The sequence below is a fragment of the Haliaeetus albicilla genome, chromosome 13 (assembly GCF_947461875.1).
Source record: "Haliaeetus albicilla chromosome 13, bHalAlb1.1, whole genome shotgun sequence".
NCBI lineage: Eukaryota > Metazoa > Chordata > Aves > Accipitriformes > Accipitridae > Haliaeetus > Haliaeetus albicilla.
This window is the reverse complement of record NC_091495.1, coordinates 29254701-29269705: the sequence shown is the minus strand read 5'-3', so window position 1 is coordinate 29269705 and position 15005 is coordinate 29254701. Positions and strand designations below refer to the sequence as shown.

The 15005-nt window shown below is 37.7% G+C and overlaps 1 protein-coding gene across 1 annotated transcript in view; it reads left to right on the top strand.

Moving 5' to 3' along the window:
- Nucleotides 1–5125: 5125 nt before the first annotated feature.
- The window catches only part of WDR64 (WD repeat domain 64), an 83045-nt gene continuing 73165 nt past the window's right edge, over nucleotides 5126–15005 (top strand). The window contains exons 1-3 of the mRNA XM_069800642.1: nucleotides 5126–5234; nucleotides 8586–8734; nucleotides 9439–9569. Of these exons, the coding sequence (XP_069656743.1) occupies nucleotides 5161–5234; nucleotides 8586–8734; nucleotides 9439–9569 (354 nt within the window). The 5' untranslated portion in view covers nucleotides 5126–5160. The remainder of the gene's footprint in view (nucleotides 5235–8585; nucleotides 8735–9438; nucleotides 9570–15005) is intronic.

Genomic DNA, 15005 nt, shown 5'->3' with positions numbered 1-15005 from the left:
CAAACCACAAACCATGACTCCTAGTCCTAACTATACCATAAAACACATCAGGGCTTTTGCAGTTAGAACACTGTGGGGTGGAAGAGGAGTGTTTTAAGGCATTCAAGAGACCTATTTCATTTCCCGTTTGTTCATTCACTCATGTGTGATTTTCACTCATTTTCTCCCTTCTTTATTTTCTGCTAGCCTGCCTTTCAAGTCACAGGCTCTTTCCCATCTTTCCTGGCAAGCAAAGAGTGGCAGAAAAGAAAAGAGAAGCTTTTGTCTATACACAATAAATTTGTTTTGGGAATCAGGTGATACTGGGGTTTTGCTGCCGGTTTTGATCTTTGTAAAACTTATTTCAAAGGGCATGGTAGACAACCAGACTGCAGTCCTCTGAAAGAAAAGAAAAGAAAACAAACAAAAAAAAACCCAAACCCCCCAAAACCTCTGGCTACCTGGCTTCAGCTTTTTAATTTGGATTTTTACAGCCTTCTCCTGGCATTTGTTTTCTTAGATGTTCTCTTTGCTATTCTTTAGCCTTAAAGGCAGATGAAAGCCAGGGGATTATTCACTGTATCTATATATAGCTGCAGTGTATACCTATAGAGCAAAGGAGACTTTAAGGACTGAAGAAACCTTTCATCTGTTCACAACCACTTGGCATTAAAACAAGGCTTTTAACATATATCTACTTCTGTTGATAATGCAATATGTAAGAAAAAAAAAGACACACCTAATGGCAAAAGTTCAAAATTAGGGCTTGATCTTGCAGAATTTGTAATCCTAGCTATATAAGCTAGTCCATATTGGGATGTGAACTTTAAATCATAAAGCAGGCTAAGTGGCAAAGTTGCAAGAATCTCAGAATATTCTGGACTGAGAAAGGTGTTTGGCTCAAACACAGTTCACCGAAGCAAGCACAAGTGTTTGCAGCAGGGAGGGAACCCAAATGGGCCATCCTGGGAGGTGATGAGATGCTGTCAGAACATCTGTGCTCCAGTTGGAAGCTGGCTGCAGCTTGTACCGTGACATCTGAGCTCTAGTATACCTGATGTGTGTACAAATAGCTGTACTACCGGCAGGTGTGATTCATCTCCCCTAAATAATGTATTTAAAAGTTAAGTACATAACACCAGTAAGATGAATCACTCTCTGAGAGTGTTTATTATTATTATTGACTGGCATATAAGGTGACTTGAATGATTAACTTTTAGATGCCTAAGTTAGGTGAGATGAACTTCATCTTGGCTATACAAACCTGTGTGGTACTGCGGTACATGCTCAGGTGGCAGATGCATATTGATGTCTCCATGACACCTGTTTCTTGCTAAGTAGGTTAAAACAAGTGGTGATATATACTTGTACCTGCTGATGTTGTACCTCCCTTGGTGGTATAGACACAGCTCGTAGGGCAGCTTGAACCCTAAACACTAACATTGTAAAACCAATGTAAGACCAGTAACACCAGGTTTTGCAACAATAACCCTGTGAAATTCAGTTGTGATATAAACTGTTTATTTTAAAGGAATAACCTTCCATAGTAGTTCATCCCTATGCTGAAGCTTCTTGTTAGTGTGACAAACGTGAAGTGAAAGTAATTACAACTCACTGGCCTGTTGTCTTTTTCCAGAGTCCAACATACAAATCAATAAATAGTGCATAGGAAATATGATTTTTAAAATTATCACTTGGTCATTTCAACTGTTACTAGTGACACAGAAGAGCAAATGAACTTCATAGCAAGGAGTTTGATACTGCTTGTGGGGCGATAATATGGAAAAAGCAAAGTGAAGAATGAAGTCAGTAGAAAAGGGAGTGAGCTTATGTAAATGTGAACTGCACAGCACTCCTTCAACACTGTTTCATGGGAGAACTTTAATTTTTACATTGCTAACATTAATGAAAAGTTTATTTGCCCAGCCCCATACCAGTCAGAGAGGAGTTCAGCTGCTCTGAACTCCAGCAGCTCTATCCTGTTTCACTTGCACACACAGCCAGGCTTAAGGGAATATTTAAAAGGATGAAATAGCAAAGGATAGGTAGCTTAGTTCATCAAAAGAAGGCAGCTTCAAGGACTGATTTTTTTTTTTTAATAGCTGGACTTGATCTGGACAAAAATCAGAGGTAGAACCAAAGTCTCTTATGTGCCAGAGCCTTTTTAAGGACAACTAAGGCTTTTTAGATCTACTGTGTTTTCTCTGGGCTATTCTGAACCGTTATTTTACCTGGGGACAATTTGTCTTCGAATGAGACTACCAGAAAAGGTGACTGGCAACCCGCTAGAGGCAAGAAAGAAGATCTATCACCTTTTGCTGGTTTGTCTTCTGCAGTAGCTTTGGGTTATTTGTTATGAGCTGTCAAATAACATGGTCAGAATTTTAAAACTTGGATAGAATTTCATAGACTTAGGATAGTTTTTGAAGTAAAGATTGAAAATTACTGATTTTTCAAATGAGCTGCCAGTCCTGTAATGAGCTTGCTGTTCTTTGCACCCGTACAGACATACATATCATTAACTTTGTACTGGTCTGAGAATTTCCAATAATTGAGACTAATATGATTACGTAGTAAGAAGAGGAGAGCTGGGAGGTTCGACTTCTGAATAAACATTAACTCTACCGTATTCCATATCCAGTGCTTTCCACAGTATCAGTAAAGGAGACAGGAAGGAAAATGCTTTTCATTCAGTTAATGCTACTGTAGACCTACTAATGCAAGGACTTCCTGTTACTCATCAATTTAATATTGAATTTCCCTTTTAGACTTCGCTTATCTCCTAATGCAGTTCTTATCTTCTCCACTTTTGTATGTCAGTCCATTCAGTCATCACATCTTATTTTAAAATTGTACTGTACATTTTTTTGAGCTTAAACATTGAAGACAACAGAATTGGCCAGTACTGAAAGCAATAGTTCCTTTGCTGGGGTTTCCATGTATTTTCATTGTGCTATATAACATGAATTTTCTTCATGGGTGGTTGGCAAGAGAAGAAAACATAATTTTCTGTTCTTAACCTTTCCATTCTGAGGATGGATATTAATGCCTTTTAGAAACCATAACCCACTGTTATTAACTGGGAAATGAGAATATAGCCTGATATTGTACAAGCTTAGATGACACAGACTGGAAAAACTGATCAACAGGAAACACTGCATAACAAGGATTCAGCTAGAAGCAGTATATCAAATACACCATAACTCTGACGAAGATACAGTATCTGACCAACCACTGAGTACCTTGGCACATAGGGGAAATATTTTCCTGGAGAATTACTGTTGGAACTAGCAAAAAGGCATCCTCAAGCTATCCCTCCCTTTTCCAGGAACCAGTGCTGCTTTTCTCTGCCAAACTCTTTTCCTTATTCTAATCTAAAGGCATAGTCATTGCTGTTGAGCAGGAGTACCCAGAAACTTTTGTGCTTTTCCCAGTGGAAATGATAGAACTTCAAGCAGTTGGATTGCTCGTGTTAGGTAGCATATCTTGAAACACCACTTTCCCTGAAGAACTAGCTATTTCATGCAGAGACGCTTATATGCATTATTTGTTTAATACCTAATTGTTGTCTTTCCTATATGTTTAAAAAATGTTGTTCTGCTGATTTTCCCAAGTATGTGTGAAGACTATGGTGTTTATATGTTGGGTTTTTTTCAGTGATTTTGATAGTCGTGAAACGTGCCTGATTGACATCAATCTTTTAGATAGCCACAAAGAAAAACAAAATACAATTTTTCCTTTCCTTTCAACTACAGAATCTCCATGGAGCAGAGACTCCATGCACAGCAATTCAAGAAAGCCTTGACCAATGTGCCTGTCATCAGCGTTGGGTGAAGTAACAGAAAAGCTGATCTGGAGATCAATAGCTAAAGAACAATACAAAGAAATTGATCAATAGGGTCTAGTGAAAAGTGAGTTTAACAAATAGACTGAAATTCATTATTTGTCCAGAGTACCAATTTGCTTATGGTATAGCACAGCAACATGGTATCAGCATTCTTTAAAGATATTGAAAAGCTGAAGAATGTGGAAAAGAATCACAAACATTATTTTGAGGCCTGAAGGAAAGTGTTGCAGTAGGAGGCAGAGAGTTCAATCTGATTTAATTAACAAGAGAAAAAAATGGAGAAGTAATTCAGGTACAAAGGCCCCTAGTAAGAGAATATACCAACTATTACTCTAAATCAGTGAAGACATTCCAACAACTGCTAAATGGAAATGAAGCCACACAAATTCAAATAGGAGGCTTAAATTTTAACAATGTGAGCAATTAACCTTTAGAACAAACATGATGGATTGTCCATCTCCTCGTGCCTGCAGATTAAAACTTGATACCTTTCCGCAAGTTATGCTTTAGAACAAAGCTGTTGGGCTCATTATAGTGATAAATGGCTGATATTTAATGACCTGTAACACAGAGGAGGTGAAAGTAGAAGATCTCAAGGTCTCTTCTGGATTTAAACTTTATGAATTCATGGTGCCTCTTAAATTTGGGAGCAAGGACACTAATTAGGGTCAAAGGGGATATTTTGGCCTGCCTGTTCTAGTCAGATTTCCTCATCCAAAACTTAATCATCTGCTTAATAAAGCACTAACATCTGCACTGGTATAAAAACAAAAATAATCTAGGATTACGTAAGTTACCGTGGTGAGGGGAATAAAAAGAGGAACAACAACTTTTCTCATAATTTCTCCATAAGCTCAATTTTTTTTGAATGGCAGAAGATACCAGCCTCTACTCATTATCACTGATGTGCTTCTCTGAAGTACTTTAGAATTTTGTTGATCACAAAAATGTGTGATTGTGTTAATGAATGTGAATTAATGACTTCACTAACTGGAAGATCAGTGAACAAATGTAAATGCATGTTTGCTTAAGCATAGCTAATGCCATGAACAGTTTTTTTCACCTTCAATTATAGTTCAGTTATATTTATTATGCCAATAATATTCATGTAAAGGTGCAGCAGACATTGGAGTAGTGTGATAAACGGAACGGTGCCAGAATTTGTCAGCATAGTGTAGTGATACAAAAGGAACTGCATATACTACACACATAAAATGTGGACATTAATTTTTAAGGATTAGTAATACTTTAAAGGAACTAATTCAGGGTTGGAATATTGTTCCTGTTTTACAGGTAGATTTTAGCAACCTGATAAGTTTACCAAGAAAGAAGAAATGGCAGAGCCAAGACAAGAATATGGTGACTTCACAGTGGAACACACTGCCTCACATGGCAGTGTCAAAAAATGGTAAGCCTTTACAATTTGCAAAATGTTATCAAGCATGAGGGGTCAGATTCAGTAAAGGGTTGTAGGAACTGAAAGTTGATCATCTGAGGTGTAGCATAGAATCTAGAACCCTGAGCAAGGTAACTAGCTTCCATATGCAAAGAATCTGTGATAATAACATGATCCAAAGTAATTAACATATTAATCACTGATACTTACAGCCTTTTTTTTAAACTGTGACTGTTTAGTCAATAGAAGACTACTAATGACCACAGGTACAAATCATAAAACTCCTTTTTCAAGCACCTGTTTTTTCAGGAAAATGCTTCCTTCTTAAAATTCACTGCACTGAACCATGCTTTAAAGACAGCTTTTTACATCATTCCAAAGAATGAATGAAGCTTAATTCTTTAGAATATTCCAACAAGAACTGGTACTTGCCCTTTCTTCAGTAGTCACTGTCTTTCTTATTCAGGGGATAGGTTTGGATTTAATTCTCTTTCAGCTAGAGGAAAAATAAATTCACTTTTCTGCCACTCCAGTAGGATACCCTAGGGTTCCACTATTCAGTAAAGAATTTAAGATGTAGCAGGATAGAAAGATAACATAGATATAACACAGAGACTGGTGCTCTTGCAGGGCAATAATTATGTCTGATCTCAAGACATTGGGTAGCATATCAAACAATTTTGATTAGTTAGTGTCCTGGTTTCAGCTGGGATAGAGTTAATTGTCTTCCTAGTAGCTGGTAGAGTGCCATGTTTTTGCGTTAGGTATGAGAAGAATGTTGATAACACACTGATGTTTTCAGTTGTTGCCAAGTAGTGTTTAGACTAAGTCAAGGAGTTTTCAGCTTCTCATGCCCAGCCAGCAAGAAAGCTGGAGGGGCACGAGAAGTTGGGAGGGGACACAGCCAGGGCACCTGACCCAAACTGGCCAAAGGGGTATTCCATACCATGTGATGTCACATCTAGTATAGAAACTGGGGGGAGTGAGGGGATTGCTGCTTGGGGACTAACTGGGTGTTGATTGGTGGGTGGTGAGCAATTGCACTGTGCATCATTTGTATATTCCAATCCTTTTATTATTACTGTTGTCATTTTATTAGTGTTATAATTATTCGTTTCTTCTTTTCTGTTTTATTAAACTGTCCTTATCTTAACCCACGAGTTTGACTTCTTTTTCCCGATTTTCTCCCCCATCCCACTGGGTGCAGGGGAAGTGAGTGAGTGGCTGCGTGGTGCTTAGTTGCTGGCTGGGGTTACTGGCTGGGGTTAAACCACGACAGTTAGTGAGTGCTGTGGGCTGCCAGTTTCAAAAGAAAGTGGTAGCTGCAATTCTGCTTTCTGAATAGCCCCATCCTGCTTTTGTTTAAGTATGCCCCGAGGAAAAAAAACAGAAATGTCCTTGTGGTACCTTGCTATAGGAGTATTCTGACTTTAAGGAGTTAAATGCAGGCCCTTTTCAAAACGGTAACCATTTAAGACACATAGCTGAGCTTTGGGTGGGCACATGTTAAGAGCCATACTTAATCTCTGGGCTTATTAGTTGTATGTTAGGAGAAAGAAAGAAACAGTAACTTGACTGGAAGTTCAGTAAGGCAAGTAAAGGGAGTTTTTGAATGGTTGTAAGAGCTTGAGGGAGAGGCAATTGGACAGCTGAAGATAACTAAACCTCCACCAGTCCATCATTGGATTTCTTGCAATCTCAATCATAATGATTTATGCAATTAAAAAAAGGTTTCTGCAGGGTAATTGGGTTTCTACGTTGGACGTTTGTCATGGTTTAACCCCAGCCAGCAACTAAGCACCACACAGCCACTTGCTCGCTTCCCCTCAACCCAGTGGGATGGGGGAGAGAATCAAGGAAAAAAAAAAGTAAAACCTATGGGTTGAGATAAAGACAGTTTAATAGGACAAAAAGGAAGAAAATAATAATGATAATAATAACAATAAAAAAGACAATAATAAAGAATTGGAATATACAAAACAAGTGATGCAATTGCTTACCACTCGCTGATTGCTGCCCAGTTAGTTCCTGAGCAGCGATCCACTCCACTGGCCAACTCCCCTCAGTTTATATACTAGACGTGACGTCAGATGGTATGGAATACCCCTTTGGCCAGTTTGGGTCAGCTGCCCTGGCTGTGTCCTCTCCCAACTTCTTGTGCCCCTCCAGCCTTCTTGCTGGCTGGGCATGAGAAGCTGAAAACTCCTTGACTTAGTCTAAACACTACTTGGCAACAACTGAAAACATCAGTGTGTTATCAACATTCTTCTCATACTATAATCCAAACCATAACACTATACCAGCTACTAGAAAGAAAATTAACTCTATCCCAGCCAAAACCAGGACAAAGTTCTAGTTCACTGACTAGGGATTTTGAATACAATAAAGAGGACAATAAGACATATATTCAAGAAATGGAGAGAGATTTACTAAGGAAGCAAACATTCAATGTTACTTCCAAGAACATACTGTGAAAAGGTGCTTTTCTAGTTCTTTTTGGATTGAATTGGATGTCTTTGCCCTCTTTGTACTAAGTGAATAATTATTAATAACATCCCTGGTAAAATGCTCTTATTGATACTGTAAAACCAGGCATCCCCACCTAGATTGAGATCCCTGGCCAAGCCTTGCAGCAGTAGCACTTGCTACAATATCATTGGGCTGGTCTCAGTTCTCCTGTCACAGAGCAAATATAAACAGAGAATTGGCTCCATCATTCTTCACCAAATGATATGTGGATCCAAGGGAATCCACAACGTAGCTGTTCCTAACTGTGTTAGCTGGTGTGCAGCCTTTGGCAGAAAACTTGAAAATAATACAATGCTTAAGAAGATAATAGAGATAACTGGTATAATCTTCCTTCCTCCTCATTCAGTACAAAAGTCTGAAAGATATGATAAACTTGCAACAGCTAGTCTCAAAGGTGTATTCTTACTGGAGAATGTGATCTCATATTGCTAAAGCAGTGCCAGCTGTAGCAGAATTGAACCATGATGAAATCCTTGTCTGGCTCTGGAAGTGAGAAAGTTCATGCCTGTTCAGCCACCAATTGCATAAGGTATCATGAAATAATCTCACATGCCAGGTTATTAGTGATCCTGGTTCGTGACCTAGGGCTGCTCAGCAAGTAGGATTCTGTGATGTAATGAGGGGTTATGACATCAACAATTCACTACTATGTTTGCCAGCTTGAGATGCTAAGCCAGAGTCACCTCTTTTTTATTATGTAGTGCTTGGTATACCTGTCATGCAGCTGCATCTCATATGAACCCATGTGGGAGTTTAAGATTTAAGGAGCAAAACAAGGCTTGGACCAGCGTGTAAGAAGAGATCTCCCTCTTACCTTGTCCTCTGTTAATAAAGGATGTCTGAAAAGGATTGTGATAAGGAGAGTTGCTCTGCTCTTGAACTACTGGATTTCAAGAATGCTTTGAAGCAGTTCCAGAAACTAGTTGAAAAAATGGTAACCCAGAAGACAAAGGAGAGATTAGGCTTGTATATTAAAGATGATGGTAAGAGATACTCTTTCTGATGGAAAAGTGTAATTTTCATATGGAGAGAAGGTGTCATAGAGACAAGACTATAAGAAAGACCTCAAATTAATGTTCAAACTGTGATTCTTGATTTTTACAAGAAATAGGCAGATTATGCTATGAGAATGCTTTTTTCCTGTTGACTTCTGGTCAAGACATAATGCTATGGTGATTGCTCACAAAATATAATTGATGGAGTTGCCACATATACAAGTTAGCACAATGCGATGTTTCTAGTGATCTGTAAAAGCACAAACCCAATGAATTATGTAAATCTAGTTGCTTAATTGTACCTAATGTGGGCAGTTTTGCTTTTCTCAATGTAAGTGGCTATGGTTGCATGAAAGGATAAAGTTTATCCTAGACACCATTCAGGTTCAAATCAACAAACCAGAATCATGGTATGAAAGTAAGGGAAGAAAGAAAAGGAGAGAATTTTTCACCTATTATTTTATCTATCTGTTTCCTGTCATGCACTGCAAATCAGGTAGTTTTGAAAAGACTGAACATTAAGACTAAATTTTATTTTATTTTTTTTTTAAATTTAGTGAATACAGTGTGAGGAGCTAGAACTTGCATGCTATTGATATTGAAGGAGAAATAAAACAGGAGATAGGGGGGATAAGGAAGGAAGCTGTAGCTTGCCAGTTTTTAACTCTGTGGATATTGTCCCTCCCATACAGATGAGATAGACTATGATAAGTTCTATACAACCACACAGACACTTTTTGGTGCAGAAGTCAAGGATCATAATATTAAGACCTTTTTCAGGAAGATTAGCAACAACCTTGATGCAAGGACAGAATGGTGTGAGGTAAGGATTTGTAAAGCTTTATTAAATATAAACAACTAATTAGAATCTTAAAAGGTAACAGTATTTAGCTGTTGATTATGTGTTGTGCTTGAGTCTGTTGTTCATGAGCTCCATGGCATACTGGGGCCTCTCATGTTGTTATTTATCCTGGCCACTATTCATTTCCTAAAAAAAAAAAAAAATATTTGAAAAAGAGATATGCCTTTGAAGCTATAAAATTAGACAAAATGCATTGTTTTGGTTGATCTAGACAAAAACTAAATTGAAGAACTGGCTTAGAGTAACTTACTTGTTGCTGTTATCCTATTCAAGGAGTTATTTTTAATTTTAACAAGTTGAGAAAGAAAGAGGCTCCATGTTTAGTTTGATAGTAAACAGTTTAGAAACTTGCATGTGTCCATTTCTTGATTAAATGCAAGTTTCCAGGGAAGACGTTTGAAGATAGGAGGCTAAAATCTGTCTTTGGAATTTCTTTTGTGAAATTTGAGTGATGATGTCCTTTCTGGTATATGCCTTGGGAGCTGAAGGAGTCTGTAATATTGTAAAAATGTAGCTCTTTCTAGCTTGTGTTATTCTGTGCCCTATGCTATTATAATTTTAGTTTAAGTAAGAAAAATCCTATGTTCCTAGTGCCAAAGCCTGGAATGTGAAGCTTGAGCATCAGCAGATCAGTATTTAGTGTAAGTGGAAGTTGTAAATATGAAAATAACCCCTAGAGGCATCCCTAACCTATTTCACTAGAGTGAGGACTAGTTCTTTCAGGCCATCTTATCAGTGAAAGATTAAGTATGGAAGACCTTTGCTGAGCCCTGCCTTTCCGCCCTTTTTCATGTGGGTAAACAGGTGGGTATTTTGCAAATGGCAGCGTTGTCTCTACAAGCTTTTTGCTAAGAGGTTCCCTGTATTGGATTTTCTGCTGACTATCTCTGGCTAATTTCAGACTTCTAAATAAATCATGCAAAACAGCTTAACACATGAGAGAATCCATGCTGCTAATTCTAGCAGATTCTTAAGAGCAAGATTTGCTGATACTGTGCTGGTTACAAAATCAGTCCAGTAATTTCAGCAAGCAGGACTATTTTTTATTCCAAATATGTATGATTTTTCTTATTCCACTCTTTCAAACTGTGAGACGTATCTGTCTTTATAAAGGCATGCTATTGGAGGTCTGATAAGGGAGGTTAATTGGAAAGAATTAAATAAAGCCTGGTTAGGTTACATTTTTATTTGTAGGTGAACTACTTTTCTTTCCTACACCTATCTATCTGTTTGGCACATCAGCTGAACTTGCAAATCAAAATTCTTATTAAACATTAATTATGTGCCACTGGTTTACATGAGTTGAGGAAGTTGGCCCCTGCTGTCTCTGAACCAAGATCCTTGAGCCTGTTATGCAGATGCACGTGAATACATGTTAAAGCATGACCTAAATAAATAAAAACATTTTTCCTGCTTGTTTTGTGAAAGAGCACTGATTTGTCTACCAGAACTGCTTATCCTCAAACAAAGTTTGATATACTAGTTTCCTGACCAGGCAGGAGGATCTGGAGCATGGATCCTGTGTACGTCCAGGTCTTCTCCTGAACTACTTCACTGATATGCATTGGCCTCAGGCTTCTTGACAAAATGCAAAATGTCTTATGACTACAGTATGCAATATGTGCTCTGAGGATAAGTCTATCTTTAGCTAAACCATCAGAAATGCTTCCTCTCCTTCCTCTTCCCCTTTTCACAGAGATGAATCTGGCCTTTACTTTAAATGTGAAGCATTAGAGGTATGGCAGCATTTTCGTAGAGAGTTTTTTAACCAGTGAATTTTGTATGTATTATTTGAGTCTGTAGATGGGCGAGATCCATATAATCCATTTTTCTGTCTCTAATGGTGGTAAATACCAAATCTTTGTAAAAAGCATGTAAAAATGAGGTAACTATGAAATAGTAGATCTGGTTTACCCCTCCTAGCTTCTGGCTGCACATAGCTTAAGGATTTTCTGTGCCAGAGTTGCAACTGCACTCTGTGTTTAGTATCCCATGATGGACTTTTAATCTATCCATTTGTAAATTCTGAACCCACCTAAAAAGGATACTTCCATATTATCCACAATTTTACACATTTTGTGGAAAACTACTTTGTCTTATTTCTTTTAAACAAGGTGCTCTTTTTCTGCATGTGTTATGAGAAATTATGAACACTTGGCTCTAGGAAAGTATCTTTTATTAAGGTATTTCCCATGGACAGCATTTCAAGCAACTGTTCTATAAAAATGACTGGTTTTTACATTGTTAGAGCCAGTCTGTGTCAAGAGCATCCATCATCATATGTTACTAAAAGATTTTGTTTGGTTTTTACCTGAAGACCCAATTGTGCAGATGGGACATAACTTCCAGCACACAGTAACTTTCCTATGATAGCATAGGTAGCATTGCATATATGGCAAGTCCTTGCTGGACTTAAAGCCATAAGGCAAGGTATTACCAAGTGGCATGAACTATAAATTCATTAGCATGTTTTCATTTTATGTTACACTGGAACATCACGTTATTATCTGAACCTTGAAGATACCTAACACCTATTCTTTACATGTTATCAACAATTGCTATCAAGTAATTTCCTAATATCATCCTAAAACCAGTGTGTTCGGTCCTTTCAATTTAGTAAGGTTCTCTAAGGGAACATTTCTGGTTAATACTTCTCTTAACATTGTTTTTACTTACAATGTTAAATTACTCACAAACTTTGCTTATGTCAGGCATTAAAGATTTTCTTCAAGGAGTGCCTGCAGGAAATCTGTGAAATAGCTGTAGAGGACATCAAACATCATGTAACCATCTTCTAGTGAATTTGCCAATAAGCCCTCTTTAACAGATAGAACTTTAGGCCACATCCAATTCCTCTGTTATTAAATTCACCTTGTGAGAGGTAAATTTGAAATCTTTTATCTTTGTATGTCTCCTACTACTTACAAGCCATCTATTCTTCCCTCCTTCCTCTTTCAACATGAGAGGATACTTAAAGTTGAAGTCCTGGCTTTGCTGAGCATTTCTTCAAAACTTTCTAAAAATAGGGGGGGCGGAAAGACATTTCTGGATTTGCTGGCACATGATATACGAGCCAAGCTCTTGAAATGGCCAGCTGCCATCAGACATGCAGAAGTACTGCATGATTAGAGCACTACTCAAATTCTTGTACTATCCAAAATTCTCTACATCATTTCAAACTTTTTACTGCTCTTTGTATGGGATTGGAAAGAGGTAACATAATCTCTTGTATAGGTGTGGCAGTAATTACACAAGCAAGCACAGCATGTGGTCTAATAAAAGAGGTGAAGCCCCTTTAGTTTCCTTATGAAATCTGTGTGGGATTTGCCTGGGATAAAATTCCTCAGAACTCTTTCTATGAGCATTCCTCAAATTTTACCAAGTGTGAGCTGACTGATGACAGCCTTTTAAAATTGCCCTGTGTGTAAACTTTCTTGAAAAAAGAGGAGTGTAGTATTTAATGAATCTTCAGCATCTCACAGCTTGCATTTCATATAGAAGGTGGATATCAGTGAGACTATATTGAGTGCTGTAGGGAGTAAAATAGAAATATTTGTTATTTCTCTGTTCAAAAGAATCCTGATTAAAGTGTTAATGTGGGTTTTTTTATTTATTTTCTCTTGTGGGGAGCAATATTTAACATAAAGTAACTGGAAAGTCATCCATGATGGAAGTGGTAATTCAGTTATGAAATAGACAAAGATCAGACTATTTGAATCAGCTTCAATCAGACATTGATTTCTTCACCTTGACACGGCCTTATCCAGCACAGTTTGAAATATAATACTGCACTGAAAAGCTGCAGTGAGTTTTTTGCTTTTTTGTTTTCTTTCTGTTTAGTGGGAAAACTGATGGTGATATATATTACAAGCTATCTATACATTATGGAACATAAAGCTAAGCTCCTTTCAGGAGATTTGTTTTATGGGTAGATTTGTTTTATGGGTAGTCTGGGTACAGAGAAAGAGATGAAAACTAAAATAAGAAAACTGCTGAATCCTGGAATGCTCCAGATTTAGCTTACACTGAAACAGACTAATTGTTGCATTGATAATTTGATTGTTGTCTAAGCCCAATTTACATCAACCATAACTTCAGCATCAGCTTTTGATCTGCCATAATTGTGGTAAACATCCAATCTGTAATGATTGGATCAAACCAGATATTTCCAGGCTTATTTGAATGAGTTCTAATAAAATAAAATGGGATTGGTTTGTATCCGACATATGACGTGGTGGTGGTCTTTTTTAATTTTGTTTCTCTGACAAACTCTAGAGTTTCAAAATGGTTCAGGTAATCCTGGAGAGTTACTAATGTCAGGAATGAAGCCAGTGTTCTTTGTCCTTCTAACAATGCCACAGGCTTATAAGTGCAGCTGTACCACAGCTCTAAAGTCTCCTTATCTCTTTTTCACCTCTTGATATTCAGAGATGTACATATTTACTTACTGGTGAGAATCATAGACCCTTTTTTTCTTCCACCCATATCTGTAGCTTTTCCTCTTTTTTTATTTTTTTTATTTTTAAGTTGACTCCATTTAACACTTCATCAGCCCAAGTCCCGCTTGCTTTTCTCATCCTCCTTAGCCTTTTCTTTCCTTTTAAGTGAAACTTTTATTTTTCTTTTTCATCTCTGTCCTTCTGAGTTCCCCTGCTGCTTTTGGCACTGCTGAGCATGTCCTCGATCTTGAAAGTCAAGGAAGGGGGATACACATCACTTTGTTCCTTTGATATTTCTCTTTTATCATCTTTGTCTTTCTCTCCCCCACCCCCCTTTCCCAGAACTCTACCCTGACCCTTTGTTCCTCTCTTCCTCCTCTCACAGATCTAATTTTCTCAAATTTACCTCTCCATATCTGCCTCTCTTTAGCTTGACAAAATCTTCCAAATATATTTCCATAACCTTGTGTGAGTGTTCCTATTTCTTTATCTTCCTGATGTTTCTCTTTTTCAACTACCTCCATGTTGAAGGGTTTCCTAAGTTTCCAGCTGTCTCCACAACAGTATACCCGTCTCAAAGGACACTTTTTTATTATAAAAAAAAATTAAAGTAATTTTAAATCTTCTCTTTAGTTAAATTAGGACCTACCCGTAGTCATTTACTGGCTTCAATATTTAAAAGACCTATCCTGGACAGTCTAACAGCTATCATTTATCAATGACTTGGGAAACTGACCTCTGCATCTCTTTCCCAAATGTAGCTGGCACTTTGAAAGCTCTGTGTTTTTAGTGGCAAACATCTGAAAGATGTGTAAATTGCATTTTGCTTCATCTTTTATGCTCTTTGTCAACCTCTGGTAGACATTATGGGGTGGGGCTTGTTGGGATCTCCTATCTCCATGTTGGAGTCAGCAGAAGCCATTTATGCAGCTGTAAGTGATTTCTAAGATGCCCTTTC